The sequence below is a fragment of the Pipistrellus hanaki genome (assembly GCF_964339955.1).
Source record: "Pipistrellus hanaki genome assembly, chromosome: 4".
In the NCBI taxonomy this organism is placed as follows: domain Eukaryota; kingdom Metazoa; phylum Chordata; class Mammalia; order Chiroptera; family Vespertilionidae; genus Pipistrellus; species Pipistrellus hanaki.
The window spans coordinates 3,450,192-3,470,492 of record NC_140506.1 but is presented as its reverse complement, the minus strand read 5'-3'; the positions used below and the strand labels follow the sequence as shown (position 1 = coordinate 3,470,492).

Genomic DNA, 20,301 nt, shown 5'->3' with positions numbered 1-20,301 from the left:
CATTCTTTTGGGGGAGCCACACGGCAAACTTCTCTGTCTTCCCGGCCTGCCTTCCTCCAGCTCCCCAGCACACATCCCACTGAGGGAGCAGGCCATGGCTGACCGAGGGGAGCCTGGGGGGATCCTCCGAGGACCCCACGTGTGCCTGCCCGACCTGGCCCTCCGGGAGGGGTGCAAACGGCATGTTTCCTGGGTTCGGTGTGTGTCTCCTCCCCATCCGCCCAGAGCCGGGCTGGTGTGTGTGTGAAGGCTTTGAAAGGAATGACTGGCCCGCTGGGAGGGTGTCCACAGCCAAGGGCCATCTTACCCGGACCCCCAAGAAGTCAGAATCAGTCACCTCAGGCCAACCACAGGGCATGGGCTTTATTACACACGAAGCTCTTTTCAGATGGACACTGGGCGGGCTGCTGGGGTGAGGAAGGGATCCTGAGCATCCTCTCTCTCTCTCTCTCTCTCTCTCTCTCTCTCTCTCTCACACACACACACACACACACACACACTTAAATATTCAAAGTCCCCCCTCACAGCAGCATTTCTACTCAGACCTCTTCAAGTTGCTGCCCATCTGCAGGGCACAGATTGGGGGCACGGTGTCCCAGGCACCAAGGGGCTCTCAGGAGAAGCCAGAGCCCAGGCTTCCTGGGGCCGCATTCACCTCCTGCTGTTACTAAGGGAGCCGGTGAGCCCCCTTTCCTGGAGGCAGTAGTCTGAGGAGGTCTCTATCCAGCCCATAGTCACACGGCCCCCCCGCCCCAGCCGGTGGCTCTGCTCCGAGGATACAGTTGTTTGCCCACGCCATGGGAGGCAGCGGTCCAGCAGAGCCTGAGGTCCAGCAGAGCCCGATGGGATGGTTAAGGTACCACAGGCCCCGGGGGGTGCCTCCCGCGTGCTTTCCTCCTGGGGCGGCGATTGTCACTCCTTTCTCTCAACGGGAAAAGTTTTCTGTCCCCAAACTCCAGGCTGCCCGCAAGGCCATGCAGATCAGACCTTTGCCCCGCGGCAGCCTCCTGGCCAGGCCAGAGGAGAGGAGGGGGGGGGCGCCCTGGCTGGATGCGCCTAGAGGACCCTTTCCAGGGCTCCGGAAAAGTCGCTGGAATAAACGCGCTGGATTGTCTGCTCCATCTTACTGAGCCACATTTCCTGGCCCCCAAGCGCCTTCTCCTCCGCAGGGCGTCCCCCACCTGCCCAGCGCCGGCGGCCTGAGGCCAGGAGAGGTGCCTGGGGAAGGGGCCTTCCCTCCCTTCCCCCCAGAGGCTGACCTGGCCCCACATCCCCGCCAGATTCCTCTCCACTTGGTTTGGAAGCCTCCCTTTCCGCCTGCCCCCAGCAGGCACCCCTTCCCCTCTCTCCTGCCCTCTCCCCTGCGCCCAGTCAGGAGGCAGAGCTGCTGGGCAGCGGGTCCTGGCGCCCTCCGCTGTAGACCACCGCGCCCGGCGGGTAGAAGCGCGGCTCGGGCTCCGCGGGCGGCCGGCGGGGCGCGGGGCCGGGCGGCGCGGGGTCCCCGGGGTCGGGCCGGGTGGAGGCGGTGCAGGGGCGCGCCAGGCCGGGCAGGGAGGGCTTGGCCAGGCGGCCCAGCAGCGCCCGCAGCGCCCGGCGGCAGTCGCGGCGCGCCAGGCAGTAGAGCAGCGGGTTGAGGCAGCTGTTGGCATGTGCCAGGCACACGCTGGCCGGGAAGGCGTAGGCCTGGCCCAGGAAGAAGGCGCGGCTGAAGGGCGCGGCGCCCAGCTTGACCAGCGCGCCCCAGGCCGTGAGCGCCTGGTTGGGCAGCCAGCACAGGAAGAAGGCGAGCACCAGGACGCTCACCGACCGGGTGACCCGGGACCGCCGGCGCGCGCTGGCGGCGGCGGCCAGGCCCCCCCGGGCCTCGGGGGCCCCTCCGGGGGCGGCGGCCACGCGGCGCTCGGCCAGGGCGCGCAGCAGCAGCAGGTAGCTCAGGCTGGTGACGGCCAGCGGCAGCAGGAAGCCCAGCAGCACCTTCTGCAGGTGGTAGAGGCCCAGCCAGAACTGCCCGCGGCCCGGGAAGCGCAGCAGGCACAGCTCCTGGCCCAGCACGGGCACCGCGGTGGCGAACAGGCCGTTGGGCAGCGAGGCCAGCACAGCCGCCGCCCAGATGAGCGCGCACAGCGCCCGGGCGCCCCGGCCCCCGCAGCCCCGGCCCCCGCAGCCCCGACCCCCGCAGCCCCGGCCCCCCCGGCCCCCGCGGCGCCCCAGGGCCGAGGCCACGGAGCGGTAGCGCGCCACGCTCATGGCGGTGAGGAAGAAGACGCTGCCGTACATGTTCACCGACGTCGCCAGGGACACGAGCTTGCACATGGCGCCGCCGAAGGGCCAGCGGAAGTCCCGCGCGTGCTCCACGGCCCAGAAGGGCAGGGTCAGCACGAACTGCAGGTCGGTGAGCGCCAGGTGGGTGACGAAGAGGCGGATGGAGGAGGCGCGGCCGGCCCGCCGGGAGCGCAGCAGGCAGAGCACCAGCAGGTTGCCCGCCAGCCCCAGCGCGCACACCGCCCAGTAGGCGGCGCTCAGCAGCAGCCGCACCCGCGCCTCCGCCGCGTCCCCGGGCCCCGGCCCCCCGCCGGGGGGCTCCGGCCCCAGCTCCCACCGCAGGGCCCCGCGGGGCGGCAGCGAGGAGTTGGCGCTGGCGTTGGCCTCCCGCAGCGGGTCCGGGATCCGCCGGGAGAGTCCCGCCAGCGCTGCCCCGCCGGCGGCTGCGCTCATGGTGGCTCCCGGGGCGGCAGCGGCCACCTGCGGTGCGGGGGCCTCTAGGGCATGTTCCGGGGACCAGACCCAGAGGGCGTCCGGCTCCTGGGGTGCGGGGCCGGGGTGCGGGCGGGGAGCGTCCGGAGCAGCCGCAGAAGCGCGCGCCTAGGAGCTGGAGCACCTTGGAGCTGGGGAGCCTCGGGGATGGGGAGCCTCGGGGATGGGGCGCCTCGGAGCTGGGGCGCCTCGGAGCTGGGGCGCCTCGGGGATGGGGCGCCTCGGGGATGGGGCGCCTCGGGGATGGGGCGCCTCGGGGATGGGGCGCCTCGGGGATGGGGCGCCTCGGAGCTGGGGCGCCTCGGGGATGGGGCGCCTCGGAGCTGGGGCGCCTCGGAGCTGGGGCGCCTCGGAGCTGGGGCGCCTCGGAGCTGGGGCGCGCGGATGGGGTGCAGGAGGCGGGAGATGCGCTCCGCCTGCCCCGGAGGTCGGAGGAGAGCCTGGGACCACGGCCCCTGCTCCGGAGGGAGGAGGGAGGACGAAGCCTAGGACCACAGCTCCTGCCCCGGAGGGCGGAGGAGAGTCCGGGACCGCAGCTCCTCAGGCGACCGGCGGGCGCCCGACGGTCCTGGGGCGGCTCCGGGTCCCCGCTGTCACTGGGGCGCCAGCGCGCCGCCCGTGCCGCTGTCGGGGGCCGCTCCTCCTCTTCCCAGTACCTCGGCGGTCTCCTCTGCGGCTCGGCGGGGTCTCTGTCCTTCGGGAGGAAAGGAGGTCGGAGAGCTCCGTCTCCCCGCTCTGACTTCCGGAGGACTGTGGATGTCGCCTTCGCTGCCCGCGCCTCCGCTTCCTCCGCTCCCTGCGCGGTGCCCACCGCGCGCCCAGCGGCACCGGCGCCCGCACAGCCGGCTGCGAGCTCCCACGGAGCATGCGTGAACCCGGCGGCGGGGCGCTCTCCGAGGTGCTGAACCCGGCGCCCGCCCCGGAGGCCGGGAGGTGGGCAGCAGGCAGGGCCCACCCGCCGCTCCCCCTTTCTGTTCCTAAGTCTCAGGGGGAAATGTCATAACCTTTTACTCTCCGGTGTGTGGGAGACCGTCTGCTTTGCTTTGCGACCCCCCTCTTTTTTTATTTTATTTTATTGCCGAACGTGTTTATTGGAATTTTTTCCTTCCTTGCTCCCACTTTCTCTTTGAAATTTGATAAAGTGTGGTTCTGAACGTGCCCGATAGGATCTCCTGCCCATTTTTTTTTTTAAAGAACAGCCATGGCCGAAACCGGTTTGGCTCAGTGGATAGAGCATCAGCCTGGGGACTGAAGGGTCCCGGGTTCGATTCTGGTCAGGGGCATGTAACTTGGTTGCAGGCGCATCCCCAATGGGGGGTGTGCAGGAGGCAGCTGATCGATGATTCTCTCTCATTGATGTTTCTAACTCTCTATCCCTCTCTCTTCCTCTCTGTTAAAAATAAATAAAATATATTTTTTTAAAAAAAAAAAAAGAAAAAAGAACAGCCATGGCTTCTTTTCATGCCCAGACCCCAAACCAGAGGGTGGGCTCTCGCTGAATACACAACAGAGCCAGCCTCACTTGGCTTCCTTCAATGATCCGACCACTTGAATTGGTGTCTGTGGTTGTGAGGGTTTCCAAAGGGTCTTCCCACAGTAAAAGTCTGGGTTTGAGTGTTACCCTCTGCTTCGGTGTATTCTGAGGATGGAAGCTACGGAGAGCAAAACATCAATCGGTGAGCCGGATCCACAGCCGTTGGATACTCCCCGGCCAGCTTTCAGCCCAACGCTCCCCTCACACACACCCGCTCTCTCTCTGCCTCAATGTAGCGGAAACAGGATCACACAGCGCTGCTCTGGGTCACCAGCTCCATCTTCCCACTGCTATTACAATAAGAACTCTTTGCCAGGTGTTTTCCAGGCCAAAGGAAGCAAATTCTAAGGGATCTTCTGTGTTCCTTTGGGCAAAGGGGACTAGTTCAGATCACTTTAATGACTTCCCAAACTGGAGTTTATTTCAATGACAGCTGACACTTTTTGAGATGGACTTAGGAAAACTTGAAATGTTTTTCTTACTGTCTGGAACTAAATTGAGACATAACTGTCCTCAGTCCTGATAGGTTCTCGACTTTACTGACAGATAAAAAGGCTGAGACTTTGAAGCAGAGGAGAAAGGGGGGGGATGTAGTGGAAAAGGAACTTAGTGCCCAAAGCCTATGAAAAGAAATGGAAACAATTTTGATTCCAAGGCCAAAGAACACTTTGGAGAGAATACGCTTCTAGTAGACTCTGAACTGCTGATCTCTCCCACTAGGGGGAGCCAGGGCTTTAGTAAAAGCAAAAACAAAAAACCACCCACTCCCAAGAACCATTCTGATGTGGAAAAGTGCAGCTCTCTGCCCGGATTATTACTTTCAGTCCACAGTCTGCTTCTGTGGACACCTCACATCTCCTTTTTGATAGTCTCACCTTCAAGATCACTTTTCACTTCATCTTTTACCAGCCAGTTCTCTATTAAATCCCTCCCCCTCTATACTATTTCCAAGTGCTGTTGCAAAACAAGGAAGCAGGGGGTTTACTGTTAAGCCCTTTACCCAGTCTCCTGACATGCATTTTTGTGGTTTTCAAATATTCCGAGGACAGGTGCTGAGCAGGTGACATCAAAGTCAGCTGGGGAGCTGCAGCCTCCTCCCAGCCCCAAAGCAGCCCCAGAGAGTCTGACTCTCAGTGGAATCAGAAAGGGGCCCAAGACTCTGCATTTTAAGCACATTATTCCAGGTGAGACTAATCCCGCCCCCCCCCCCCCCAAGTTTGGGAACATCAGAACTTTTACTCCTTTTCTAACTCTTCATGTAAAAAATGTAAGTGCCAGAGCAGAATTAGTGTCCAATGATGGTTTATCGCACAGTGGGAAGGGAAGCAAAGGAAGAGAAGGGGGGTTTGCTAAATTTCACTAAAATCAGTTTTAAGCCCAGCAGGTGACATCTTCTTCCCTGTTGGGCTAAGAGGGCCATGTGTTCCTGAGGTCTGGCAGGCCTGCGTGCTAGCCAGAAGCACCAGACTGAGTCCTCAGGAGACGCCCTTCCCAAGTGTGACCCTCCGAGAGCGCTGTTGGGATGCAGATAGTCTACCATAATGATGACCTGGCGTCCTACTATGTGCAAAGCCAAGGATTAGGTGTTTGGAGATACAACAACAACAACAATGATACAATATGAATAATAATAGAAGCAAAGATAACTATTCACATTACACATCTACTTGGACACTGGGTTACTTTCCCAGGGTTGCTGTAACAAATGATCACAAATGGGATGATTTAAAACAACAGAAACTTATTGCTTCAACATCCCAGAGGCTAGCAGTCAGAAATTAAGGTGTTGGTGGGGTTGCTTTCTCCTGGAGGCTCTGAGGAAGACAGCGGCCCAGGCCCTCCTTAACTTCTGATGGTTCTAAGGCAAATCCTTGGTGTGTAGCCAAGTCACTCCCCTCTCTGCCTCTGTCTTCAGATAACAGTTTCGTGTGTGTGTGTGATCTCTTTATAAGCACACCAATCTTTGAACTGGGGTTTGTTTCATTCAGTGTGACTTCATCTTAATTATGTCTGAAAGACCCTCATTCCAAACAAGGTTACGTCCACAGGCACTGGGCGAGCATGTGATCATGCCTTTTGGAGGACACAATGCTACCTACCACAGGCGACAGCTGGATGTACTTTGCAAAACGCTTTATCTGCATCATCTCACCCAGTGCTCACACCAGTGAGGCTGGTACTAGTGATATTCCAAATCTGATCCCCCGCCCTTAATCCTCGGAGCACCCGGATTGTATCCTAACCGCTACTTGGCAGTTCTACCTGGCTGCTGACTTTTCACCAGATTTCTCAATCTTAGTAAATGGCATGACTGTTCACTTAGATGTTCAAGCTAACCTCAAGAGCAATTCTTTACTCCTCATGTTCAATATAACCCAGTCTAGTAGGTCCTGTTAGTATCTCCTCAAGAACAAAAGCAAATCTCCCCAAACCGAAAAGCTCCTAAATTAATCTACTTCTCATTATTTCTCTATTTTTCTCTGTATAAGTTACCTCTCAATAAATAACAATTTATGTAAAACGTTATGATTTAAAACAAGTACTTATTATCTCAGTTTCTGTCGGCGGGGATGTGGGTGCAGCACCGGTCAATGGTTCAGGGACGCTCATGAGGTTGCAGTCAAGCTATCAGGTGGGGCTGCGGTTTTACCTGAGTGAAGGCTTTAGTGGGAGGGCGAGGAAGCTTCCTTAAAGCTCACACACATGATAGGGGTTAGCCTTGATCTTTCCCCATGTGGAAGTCTCTTCAGGGCTAATTCACAATATAGCAGCTACTTTCCACCAGGTGAGTGATGAGCGAGAGAGAATACAGCATGAAAGGTAGTCTTTTTATAACCGAACTAGAGGCATGGGGGGAGGGGGTGTCCCTCAGCCCAGCCTACACCTTCTCCAATTTGGGATCCCTCTCATAATCCAGGACTGCTGGCTCCCAACCCCTTGCCTGTTTGCCTGCCTGATTGCCCCTAATTGCTTCTGCCTTCCAGCCTGATCACCCCTAACCACTACTCTGCTAGCCAGATCTATGCTTAACTGCTCCCCTGAAGGTCTGGTCACCACCAACTGCTCTCCCCTGCTGGCCCAGTCACACTTAACTGCCCTCCCCTGCTGGCCCAATTATCCCTAACTGCCCTCCCCTGCCAGCCTGCTCACCTCTAACTGCCATCCCCTGCAGGGCTGGTCCCCCCAAACTACCCTCCCCTACAGGGCTGGGTCCTTCCCAACTGCCTTCTTCTGCAAATCTGGGTTCCCCCAAACTGCCCTCCCCTGTAGGCCTGGTTCCTCCTAACTGTCCTCCCCTACTGACCTGATCACCCATAACTGTCCTCCCTCATCAGCCATCTGTGGCAGCCTTCTTGTGTCCACATGGAGCGGCCATCTTGTGTGTTAGAATGATGGTCAATTTGTATATCATGCTTTTATTATATAGGCCATCAGAAGCATCACTCCCACCATATTCTATTCTATTCAGGTCCAGTCCACACTAAAACAGAGGGGAATTTTACAACAATATGAAGACTAGAAGGCAAGAGTCATTTGGGATCATCTTAAAGGCTCACAGTGGGGTGGCAAATTGTCCCAGACCCAACAGAAGACAGGATTGGAAGGGCTACTCAGCTGAGTAGATATGTCAACAACTACACAGGGTTGGGCAATGGGGATGGAAGGTCAAGCCTAGCCAGGTGGAGAGCACTAAGAAAATAGCCTAGGCTTTCAGGCAAAACCTCAGAAGGGGCACCTCCTAAGGGTAAGGTCTCTGCTCTACTCTCAGCAACCAAAAATATACACTTTCTTCAAGTACACATAGAGCATTCACCAATACAGGCCCAAACCAGGTTTCAACAAATGTCAAAGGTTTTGAAAGCATACAGAACATGTGTTTTGAGCACAATCAATGAAAGCAGAAATCAACAAAAGAATGATAAACTAGAAGTCCATGAATGTTTCAGAATTAAGAACTCATTTTTGAGCAACCCATGATTAAAGAAGAACTAACATTTATAGAATGTTGTAGATTGTAAAATTATATTTTAAAGTAAATCATAATAAAAATATCACATACCGAATTTTGTGGGATGCAATTAAAACAGTACTTAGAGGAGAAATTTATGGCCATAGCTGCTTTTTAAAAATAAATAAATAAAGGGAAGAAAACAAACTGACAAATCTCAGGGGGTGGGAGAGTGTAGGCAGGGAAGACATTAACCAAAGAACTTCTATGCATTGCCCATGGACACAGACAATAGGGTGGTAAGGGCCTAGGGCGGGTGGGAACCAGGTGGAAGGGGACTCTGGGGGAAAAAGAGTGGGGGAGACATCTACATCTGTAACGCTCTCAACAATGAAGATTTAATAAATAAATAAATACATAAAATTTTAAAAAGAACCATTAAACATCAATGACCCGAGCTTCCAACTGAAGACACCAGAGAAAGACAAATGAATTAATTTCAAGGAAAGAAGAATGGACACATTAAACATAAGAGCAGAAATATGTAGAGGGCTCCTGCTATGCCAGGGATTAGCCTTCTAGGTGCTAAATGATAGAGAAACGAGGGGCGGGGCTCTCAAGCAGGCCAGCGTGCCCTTACTCAGGAGGATTGGGGCAGAGGTTAGCCAATAGGGATGGAGATATATAAACATTTTAAAAACTTCTGTTCTGCTCACTCACACCAGCCGAATATGAATATGGGGTCTTCCAAATTGACCCCACTGTCTATTGTTCAGCAATTATCAACGTCTCTCCACCGGCTGCACTATCCCTTCTGCCGAGAGGCACTACCCTCAGCCCACTGTCTTCCCCTATCAGCAAGCTCCCTCCCCTCTTCTCTGTCCACCATCTTCCCTTTGCCTAAGGGCCATTTCTCTCCTATTCCTGTTGTCTGACTGGTGATCTGATTGTCCTGCAAAGCTCAGCCCACGCATCATTTCCTTTCTGGAAGATTTTTGTTATTCCTAATATTTCCTAGAAAGAATTAGTCATCCTTTCTGGTCCCCATAGGATGGTGTGTGAACATTCATCAGAGCGCGATGACTGTCTCAGACAGACAATAACAAACATCTACCCTCCTCTAAGCCTCCGGAGGGCTCCACGGTTCATCCGCTTTGCACCCTCCGTGCCTGACGCAGCGCCTGGAAAGCTGTGTGCAGCTTGAACCCGAGAATGAGTCATCCATTCCATCCCTTTCCTGACCCTTCAGCAATCAGAGAGCCGTCCCCCGTTGGAATACCCCACCATGAACTGTAAACTCGGCTCAAACGCTCTCCCAGCCCTGCTCCCCATGTTCCACACACTCTCAACTTGACGATTGTGTGGCTAACAGGAACTTGATTCATCAGAAGGTAGGAAAACAAGTCTGGGTTAGTTGATAGCTTTCTGAGAGCAAACAAGGTCACATTTTATTACTTTTCTAAATCAAATTAAACCTGGCTTAACTCGCCCCTAAGTTGGAGAGAAGTCAAGAGCAGTGGACTTTGGAGACATGCAGCTCTTCACTGGGGCTGTGCCTAGGCTCAAGCCGTCCCAAGGAGAAAGGGAGGGCCGGGTCCTCACGGTCCTCGGTCCTCACAGTCCTTGGTCCTCACGCCACGCTGGCACCCCACTGTCGCGGCTCGGCCAGGTCCGAGTGGCCTAGCAGAGAGGGCACCTCCACGGCCAGTGTTGTTTTTCACACTGAGCTCAGCTCTGGATCCTGTGTTGAGTATCTCAAGGTTGTGGCCCTGATGCCACAAGACATCAGATAGTCGTCTTTGACCTGGGATGCTCCGAAGCCCTCTGACCTCTGCAGCCTTCCTTCCGGTCCCGTTCCTAAGGGGCTCCATCTTCTGGGTTGAGCAAGTCCTTCTTTAATGATTGAAACTCTGCTTCCTTCACTGTTGAGAGAAAAGGCAGCCAGATCACACCAGGGCTGACCCAACAGTGGTTCTCACAATGAGGCCACGGCCAGCAGCAGCTGCGGCCCCTGGGAGCTTATTAGACATGCAAGTTCTCAGGCCACACCAGGACCTGCTGAGTCAGAAACTCTGGGGAAAACCCAGAAATCCAGGGTGCAGCCAGCCTTCCAGGTGATTCTGATAAAGTGTGAGAACCACTGTCCTAAGACAAAGAAGTAGCTCTCCCCCGACTCCTACTCTGAAGCACACTTACAAAGAAACGGTCAGCCACTCTTCCCCTTAAAGAAGCTCAGGTAACAAGACCACAAGAATGCGAGAGGAGCCGGAACCGGTTTGGCTCAGTGGATAGAGAGTCAGCCTGTGGACTGAAGGGTCCCAGGTTTGATTCTGGTCAATGTACCTTGGTTGCAGGCACATCCCCAGTGGGGGGCATGCAAGAGGCAGCTGATCCATGTTTCTAACTCTCTATCCCTCTCACTTCCTCTCTGTAAAAAATCAATAAAATATATTTAAAAAAAAAAAAAAAAAGAATGTGAGAGGAGGTAGAGAGTGCGGGTTGGGGACAGGCTACTTCTCCCTTCTAAGATTCTGCGTGCCTGCCTGTCAGAGGGAAAAAACAAAGCAGAGAAACACTCCCGTCGCAGAATAAGGGATTGATGCTGTTCCTTTAGCTGCCTCAGCATCCCATGAGGGGCTCAGAGACATTCTGTGGGGTCTTCCCCTCGGAATTCTGATTGAACAGGTCTGGAGTGGGATCCAGATGTTATTTTTGCAAAGTTCCCCAGGTTATTCTTACCGGTGGCCAAGGCTACAAGCCCTTGCCCCAGATTCCCTGTTGCCATTGTTTGTTTTGAGGACGGCACTGGTCACTTTGACCACCTGTGAACTTCTAGGCTGGCTATGACAATCAGGGATGAAATGAGAGCATCTGGCCCTAAGTTCTCCCAGTTGTGTCATATTCAGCAAGCGTTGGCATTTGCATTCCTTCCTCTCCTGGCTCCACTTCCTCGGGATCAGAGGAGCCATCCTGACGTTCCCGCACAGGTCAGACATTTATGCCGGTGAGAAATGTTTTCCACTATCAGCCCCTACACTCCACCACTTCCATCCTGTTGAAGGGGGGGGGGCAGGGCTGATCTTGGTCCCCTCCCCACCATCTCGTTTAGCAGGTTTCAAGGAAGCATGTCTGTCTCATAGAAAACTCTGCCAGGCACAGTTATGTGTAAGCAGAAACAAAAGAACTATACAACCCTTCCTGTAAACTTAATTTTGTGTAGTTGCTACATCTTCAAGCTCACTGATATGTTCTTCTGCAGTGTCCAATAAACTATGGATACAGTGTAGTGTAGTTTTCCTCTCAGACATTGTTGTTGTTTTTTAAACCCTAGAAGTTTGACTTGGGTCTTTTTTTTATATCTCTCTTCAATATACTCTTCTTCTTAAACCTATAAAATATAATTATTATAACTTAAAAAATGTCATGGGGTCAAACCCTGGAGTCAAAATAAGACCACCAGAGGCTGCTAATTGATAAAAAAAAAAAAAAAAAAAAAAAAAAAAAAAAAAAAAGCAGGCAAGGATTTATTGAACTGGCCAGGATGGCTGCGAGAGCACCACACACAGGTGAAGTCCACACTCAAGACCGCGCCATTCCAGGTGTAGGCAGTCCTTTTAAAGGTCTAAACCACAAAAATTTTTCCTTTGTTCTAAATTCTAAATTCTAAAGGCTGGGAACAGCGTCATCCCCAGCCACATCCTGCTGGACTTTGGAATGTTAACCTATCTTTTGAAAGCAGATAGTACAGAAGCAGAGCTGAGCAAAGTTAATCTCTAAAGGTCATCTTCAATTTCAACTCCTGGAGCTACTGAGTCAATGGGACTCCATCTCCTGTGGTCCTGGTTTGCAGGCACAGGAAAACTGCCTTAGCCTCCATATCTCAGTTTGGAAGCTGAGGCAACTACCCTATTGTTTAAGCAAGTAAGTGAGTGCAGAAGCCAGAATAGCAGGGTTAAAATTTAAACAGCAGTTTTTACCTAAGTATGATTGCTACCATACTTCAAAATACCCTCAGCTACTAATTCTCTCTGTTTCTGTGTACTGCTTCTTCTCATTGTGAACTGCATTTCCCTGCTTCTGTTTTGATTATATGATGCTCCTTGAGAAGGCAAACGAATGATGTGAGCCTTACTGTTACCCATTACTCAGCCTCTGCCTAGAGCAATGCCCTTGCCCCAGCAATGGCCAGTGCCCACCTCTGCTGAGGTGCTTATGGTGTTTCTGTTGGGACAAGTGCCTCTTAGGTGAATGTTAGCGAACCTCTTCTTGCTGAAGTGACTGGCGGTTTAAATAGTTACATTCACTTTCGGCAAATCTTCGAAGGAGTGTATTTTATCCCCAAGGGCAAAGAGAGGAGGGAACAGTGTCATCCTAAAGCCAGGATCCATCCCCCAAGGCCAGGTGGGGTTAGGAACAGAGGGGTGTCTCCTTGGCCTCAAAGTAGGTCATTCCCAGAACATTCCCCACTGGTCACCCACCCATGCCCATCCTCTGGTCAAATATTCATTTTTAGCATTTTTCCTTGAGAGAAATGCAAATATGAATAAAACATGGTCCCCACACTGACAGTTTGTAATCAAGTGGAAAATCAATTGTCACGAATCACAAGACTCATTAACCTCAGTCTGCTTGCCCTACAGGCGGCAGCTGCCCACGCTCTAATCACCGCTTGAGCCCTTGATGGCTTCGCTTCTTTCCAGCGTCCTTCACAGACATCTTTCGGCCTTACCCTCTATCGCATGTGATCAGTAAACACAGCCCTTGTGCTTTTCTCACATCAGGTTTCACAGACTCAACCACTATATACAAATCCCCCTCTCTCATCCCCACCCTGCCCCGCCCAACACACACCTTTGGAAGGTGAGTCAGGACACCTGGGTTTGATCATGGCCACTGCCTTACGGCAGGGAGCAGGGAGCTGCTCCAGTGCAGCGCTTGGCTCTGGGAGGCCTGTCAGGAGATGCAGGGGCCTGATTCAGCGGGGGCCAAACATGGCGGGGGTCTCTCTTTTCCAAATCCTGCACGGAAAGAGAGATGAACGAACCGGTTCTAAGTGGAGGCAGCCAGGGATTGAGAAATAGTAGAAAGAAAGAAAGAAGTCACAGAAATAGATTTAAAGCTGGGAGCTGGGTGGGCCGCCATCCTCTCTGATGGAGAGGCAAGACAATGACGACTAACCCTCCCATTGCATTTATTTTATATCCCAGTACCAGGAAGTTATCACCAACTTATTTGCATTCTTAAATAGGCTCTAGCATGCCTGGATTTACATATCTAGTCCTGCCCCTGCCGACAGCTGGGCTGATATGAAGACCAAGCTGATTACACTTTCCGCCATCTTGGGGAAATGTGTATACTAGATGTGGCTCTGCCAATCTTCTCCATGTCAGCTGGCAACAATTATAAGAAATGCCCATGTGCCTTCCCAGGTGCCCTCTACAGGGAGACCTGGTGAAGAGCAAGCAGGAGGGCCCAAGAGGTAACTAACATGTGTGTTGAGGTGTCATCTGTAACACTGGGAGGGGCTATGAAGCAGCACAGGATGCCGTCCTGGGGCCGCGTTTGGCAGGGTGGCCCAGGTGGGTGAGGGTTTGCAAAGGCCTCCAGCCCGGCCCTGTCCCCTGGTCCCAAGAAAGGGCTGCCAAAGCCTGGTGCTCCGTGTGCTGAGGAATCAAAGGGCCGCCTGCCTCCTTCTCCTGATAACCCAGCTGCCTGGACGCCTGTTGAGACTCTGCAAAACCATAAAGAGAGCTTTATCTTCATCCAGGGTGAGCGGCAGAGCAGTTTTAAAAAATATATTTTATTGATTTTGTACAGAGAGGAAGGGAGAGAGATAGAGAGTTAGAAACATCGATGAGAGAGAGTGATTGATCAGCTGCCTCTTGCACACCCCCCACTGGGGATGTGCCCGCAACCAAGGTACATGCCCTTGACCGGAATCGAACCCGGGACCTCCCAGTCCCCAAGCCGACGCTCTATCCACTGAGCCAAACTGATCTCAGCAGCAGAGCAGTTTTTAAAGTTAGTTTGATGTGGATGTTTTAAAGTTACTCGGTCTTGAAGGGAATCACAAGCCATCCACTGACATGCAATTGCTGGGGCACAGGGGCCCTGCTTCTCGGTTGTGAGAGAAGATCCTTAACGTGAACTCGTAGCAGTCACACTCCTGCCTGCCTTTAAGCTGCGAGTCCAAGTGTTCTCTCCTTCAATTTCCCAATGGTCAACGGGGAAATCAGTGACAAGGTGAATGGACAGCCCGACTGGGGTGGGCCTACGCAATAGAACACTACGCAGAGGGAACAGGAGCAGAGGGTGGACAAGCATCCAGGATCAGATAACGATGCTGAGGGAAAGGAGGCAGACAAAAGCGAGTACGTGCTGTATGATGCCATCTACATAACATTCTATAAATGCTACGGCCTCTCCTGTGACAGAAAGCAAGACAGGGATACCTGTGATTGGGGTGTGGTAGGAGCAGGAGGAAAGTTCTGGACACACACACACACACACACACACACACACACGTAATTGTAATGGTGTCACAGTGCCTATATGTCAACACATAAAATTGTAATTTTAAAGATGAGCAGTGTATTGCATGCCTATTATACCTCTCAAGGTGCTAAGGAGAGTGGGTACTATTATGAGGTATTCTTTTTGCTACCTTAATGAATCTCCTTTGCTCCCTTCAAAGTTTCCTGGGGCACAGCTGCTGTTCTGCTCTCAGCGACCCCAGGAGGATACGAAAGAGCAGAGAGAACCATCAGGGCAGTGTCAGGACCGCTGCCCCATCAGCTGGTCTGCTCCTCTAGGAGGAGAACCCTGGCCAGGCCACTCACAGGCTCTGGCTGACCTCAGTGGCTACGAAGACATGAAGAGTGGGGTAAACTTGGGTTGTGGACATTCCTTGGCACTTTCATCCTTTCCTGACCACCCTTCCACGAGAGAATCTCCAGTCAGGGCGGATGGCATGGACAATGATTGAGCTGCATCATTTAGTGAGGGGAATTAGCATTCTCTCTTTCATTTCTTTCCTTCTACGAAGCTGAGTAGGTGGAATCAGGACGCCTTTCCTGCCCTTGTTTCTGGTCTGAGCTAGTGAATCACTCCTTAAAAGTAATCCCCGTATGTAAAACAGGAACTTGCCCTCCCAATCCTCCCTGTCTGTAGCCAATTGTTCTCCACTGTTCTTGTCACTACCTTATCTATTGTATGTTTACTTGTTTGTCTCTCTCTATTCCTCTGTCTCTCACACCCATGCTAGAGCACGTGCAAGCATGAGGAAGGAGATTTTGACTGTGTTATTCATGGCTACCTTCTTAATGTGTGGACATAGTAGGCAGACAGAAGCCAATAATCAGTGCTGACTGAGTGGATGAAGTGTTCTCTTTCTTGCTAAGGCAGCAGCACTCAGTTTCCCCGATGCATTTCCTCCCCAATTTCTTCCTCTCCTTGGCAGCAGTAGACACTTCCTAAATTCAGACTCAATCTCTAAGGCAGACTAAGATAAAGGGCCTGGTGGCCATGGGGTCCAGGACCAACACAGGCCCGGTCTGAAAATGGCGACACCACAGCTGTCAGCCCGGGAGCGCAGAGACCACCAGACAGGAGCACGTCACTGTCTGCTGACTTCTCCCGATCACGTTTCTCTCATTTCCACTCCGATGGCATCTCCGCCGAGTGTTCAATGATTTAAAGAATGAAAACAGACAGTTACACTTAATGATTTTGTAAAATTTAGAAACCATCTCAAACTTACAGCATAGTCGCAATGACGTTAAGAAACAAAAGAACGTGTTGTGTTCTGAATCATTTGAGAGTAAACTGTCAACCAGAGGGCCCACCACTCCTAACACCATCCGTGTGTCTCTCTAACCAACAAGGGCGGTCTCCGCTGAACCACAGCCTCGCCGTCGGGTCTGGCAGGGAGCCCGCAGGGCCATGCAATCCCTCTCCCCTTTCAGGTTTCAAAGGAATCGTCCCAGCGATGTCCTTCATGACAAAGGACCTGATTCACAGCTCGGCTGCCTTCGGTTGTCCCATCCCTTCGGCCTCCTTTCATCTGGAACCGCTTTTCAGGTTTCCTTTGACTCTCGTGGCCTTTTGAAGAGAGGAGGCCACTTGTTCTGTAGCCTCTCCCGCAGGTCCCTTTCGCCTGGTGCTTCCTCGCTCCGAGACTCAGGCTGGGTACCGCTGGCTGGTGGGGATTTCACCAGGTGACCCTGTCCTTCTCATTGAAGCCTATTGGGCACACACCTTTTGGATATCGTGCATTACTGATGCCCTGGCCTTTCCTATGACTGGCCCATGAGGAGAGCACATAAAATGTCCTATTACACGTTGGGTTATGAATTAGGACCCAGATGGAATTCAGGTTTCGGATCAGCTCACTTTAAGATGATGTATTTCATCAGCCAGGAGATCAGCCTGGTGGGTCCTGATGGCCCAGGGTAACCACGGGGTCCTTATAAGTGGAAGGGGGGGGGGGGGATAGTGACAGGGTCACGTGACACAGAAGGCTCAACAGGCCATCGCTGGTTTTGACAATGAGGGGAGGGGGCCATGCGCCAAGGGATGCAGGCAGCCCCTCCAGGAGATGGAACAGGCGAGAACAGGGATTCTCCCCAGCGTCTCCCGGATGTTAGCCCAGCAAACCCTGTCTCAGGTGTCTGACCTCCGGAACTGTGGGGCCATACGTTTGTGGTGTCGAAGCTGCCAGGTGTACGGGGCTCTGTGGTGGCCACCATGGGAACTAGCACACCCTGGAAGTGCGGGCTGCGCATGTCTCCCGACTGAAGTTCTGCAGCCTCTCCTCCCAGGCCTGTGAGCAACACCCCGCCTGGGTCACTGCTTTGAGCTGGCTGCCTCCCCCTGCCCTCCCTCCCTCCCCCTCCTTAAATCAAGGTCACCAGTCCCTTTCTGGTTGGATGAGCTCATCCCCAGCCTCTCGCTGGATGCATGTGGCTGGCGGGGAGCCATGGAGAACAACACAGGGCCAGATTCTCCGGAACAGAGTGAGGGGCCTGTTGAGTCCAGAGGTGCAAAATCCTGGCTGGATTATGGCAGCGAGTTCTCAGGAAGCCCGGCAAGCTCCCTGGTGTGTGGCATTCTCTCAGCGATATGAAGTGTCACCTCTGAAAGGCCACCCTTCTCTGGGCAGCCTGATGGGGTGCCCTGAGAGAGGACACCTCCTGGGGCTACCCCCCCCCCCTCACTCCTCCTACCCCGCCCCTTCCTCTTCTCCTCCCCTCTCTCCTCCTCTCCCTCCGCTCCCCTGGGGTGCATTGGGAGGCTGGAGGGGGCAAAAGGGTGGGTAACAGAGGCAGGACGCCCAGAGAGACCTGCAGCTCCTACCACTGGGTCCCCTCACCCTCTGCAGCAGGAAGGGACTGGTCCAAGGCCAAGCCAGACCGCCCCCCTCTGTGGGACTGGGCAGCGGGAAAAGTTACCCCTTTTCACACGGGAGCCCCAGCTCGCCCAGCTGAGGAGGGTGGGCGGAGGGAGGGTGTCCGGAGAAGTTGGGGATGTGGAGGAGGGAGCCGGGCAGGGGGCAGCACTGAGCCGGGGGCGGGAGGGGCGGGGGGCGCGGGCGGCCTCTGCGCTCCGGTCTCCCGCCTGCGCTGGGCCGGGCGGGCTGGCCGGGGCTGGGGCCGGGGCCGGGGCCTCCGGAGTCCCGCCCAGGGTGGCTCCCGGGGCTCCCCTATTTGGCCGGCCGCGGGCTCGGGGCGGGGCGGGCGGGGGCGGGGGGAGTCCCGCAGGAAGATGCGCAGAGCCCGGCGGGCGGGACGGGAGGAGAGGGGAGGGGACGGGGTGGGGACCGGTGGGCTGCGCCCTCCCCCGGCCACTGCAGCCCGCGCCGCGCGGACGCTGCCAGCCGCCCGCACTCCCTGGAGGCGGAGGGCCGGTAGCACCCCTGTCTGCGGGGAAGGCGGAGGGAGGCCGGGCAGCCGCCGGCTCGCCCCCACCCCGGGCCATGCGCGCCGGCGCCTCCCCGCGGGGCCCCGGGAGCCGCTCCTCCGGCTGAGCGCTCGGCCCTGGCGGCTCGGTGCCCCTGAAGCTGCACCATGCCCTGCGCCCCGCGGAGCCGGCTGGCGCCCCTCTGGGTGCTGGCCCAGCTCCTGAGCCTCGGGGGCCCGGGGTGCGGGGCGCGCGCTCCGCCCGGCCAGGTGCCCGGCCAGGTGCCCGGCCAGGTGCGCTTCCGCGACCGCAGGCAAGGTGGGTGCTCTCCTCTCTCCGGGGGACCTGGGGCGGGGATCGCGGCATGGGTGCGGGGTGGGTGACCCCTTTCCTTCCCCCACGCGCCGAACTCCGCTGAGCTGTAAGGAAACCCGAGCTGGAGGCAGGGACGGGGCTCTGGGGGCGGCAGCGTTTCGGGGAGGATCCTTCCTGCTCCCCAAAGGCGAGGGTCCCCGCCTCTGCGCGGTGCTGCCGCGGCCACGCCTCCGGGGTGACGGGCAGCCCTGCACCCCTCTCCTTTGTGTCCCCTCCGGCGCCCCGGTTTGCAGACTCTGAGCGTGGAGAGTGACTTTTTATAAAAGTTGCAGCCGGCCAGGCAGGCATCGCTTTACACTCCGGAGCAGGCAGCAGTGCGATCCCGCCCCCCGCTGCGGAGGCGCTGTGTTTTGGTTTCCTGGAAAGACTGGGGCTGTGCTAAAAATAACAGTCCTCCTGGGAAACCTGGCGCTCCAGGGCCCACCTTTCTGGCCTTCCCCGTCACAGGTCACAGGGTCCCAGCGGCTGCGCCTCTGGGGAGTCCCCCAAGCAGCTGGGACAGACCATCCCTGGTTGTTACCATCATTCATTCCTTTTGGCCTCTGTGACCTCACACCCTGGAAGGCTGGTCCTGTTGCCTCTGTTGGCGCCTTGGACCTGCGGGGCGGGGACGCCCTCCTGTCTGGTGGGGAGTTCCTGGTGGCTGGGAGAACAGAGCAGAGGGTGCTGGGAGAACCGAGTACAGGGTTCTGGGCACCAGCCTGGCTAGGGCACCCGGGGTCAGCCCCCTGCCTGCCCACCCCGCCCCCTGGTGCAGGGACCATGGGCACTGGCTCCATTTCACAGGCACCTGAAGCGTGGAGAGCTTGTGGGCCTAGCTCCGTGGTCAGCAAACTGTGGCTCACGAGCCACATGCGGCTCTTTGGCCCCCTGAGTGTGGCTCTTCCACACAATACCACGGCCTGGGCGAGTCTATGTTGAAGTAGTGGCGTTAGAAGAAGTTTAAGTTTAAAAAATTTGGCTCTCAGAAGAAATGTCAACGTTGTGCTGTTGATATTTGGCTCTGTGGACTCATGAGTTTGCCGACCACTGGCCTAGTGAGTGGTGGAGGGAGGTCTGAACCCAGGGAGCCTGACTCGGGGCTAGCCTCCTACCGTCCAGCAGCATTGCCCAACTGCCGTGCTAGGCACAGCGCACACAGGCGGACACAGCACACACATATGGGGACTACAGGAACATGTGGGCACAGCACATACAGGCAGGGACAGCGCACACATGCGGGCAGAGCACACACAGGTAGGCACAGCACACGCATGCAGGGACAGTGTGCATATGCAGGGACAGTGTGCATATGCAGGGACAGTGTGCATATGCAGGCACAGCACACACATGCAGGCACAGCGCACACAGGCGGGCACAGCGCACACAGGTGGGCACAGCACACACATGCAGGCACAGCACACACATGCAGGCACAGCGCACACAGGCGGGCACAGCACACACAGGCGGGCACAGCACAGAGCTCTGGGCTAGCATCCCCGAAGCCCTGGCCAGCTCACTGTGCTCAAGACCTGGGAGATTCCACAGCTTCCTGAGCCCCTCTGGTCCCAAGATCGCCTGGGGGCACCCATCCCAGCCCCCTCCTGAGGGCTTCTGCGCAGGTTCTGCCCACGTGGCAGAGTCCGAAGCTGCCGGGGAGCTCCCCTGCTGCGGGCCGGGGTTGGGCCGGGTTTGGGAGCCGCAGGGCAGCCCCCATGCTCTCCTTGGCCGCTGGGCCCGCAGCGCCGGCTCAGATGTCAGGCCGCCAGCACCGCCTGTGTAAACGGTCCGATACCATCGCCCAGCCCGGTTT

At 55.6% G+C, this 20,301-nt stretch overlaps 2 protein-coding genes across 4 annotated transcripts in view; one reads left to right on the top strand and one right to left on the bottom strand.

Moving 5' to 3' along the window:
• Positions 1-1,342: 1,342 nt before the first annotated feature.
• On the bottom strand, positions 1,343-3,117 carry RXFP3 (relaxin family peptide receptor 3). Its single transcript, XM_084880528.1, has one exon. It carries the CDS (start codon positions 2,713-2,715, stop codon positions 1,372-1,374), a length of 1,344 nt encoding a protein of 447 aa, XP_084736654.1. The 5' UTR covers positions 2,716-3,117; the 3' UTR covers positions 1,343-1,371.
• A 14,914-nt stretch (positions 3,118-18,031) lies between these two features.
• Positions 18,032-20,301, top strand: part of ADAMTS12 (ADAM metallopeptidase with thrombospondin type 1 motif 12) — a 147,075-nt gene continuing 144,805 nt past the window's right edge. For all 3 annotated transcript variants that reach the window (XM_084881888.1, XM_084881887.1, XM_084881889.1), the window contains exon 1: positions 18,032-18,452. In XM_084881888.1, coding sequence (XP_084738014.1) covers positions 18,302-18,452 — 151 coding nt within the window. In that variant the 5' untranslated portion in view covers positions 18,032-18,301. The remainder of the gene's footprint in view (positions 18,453-20,301) is intronic.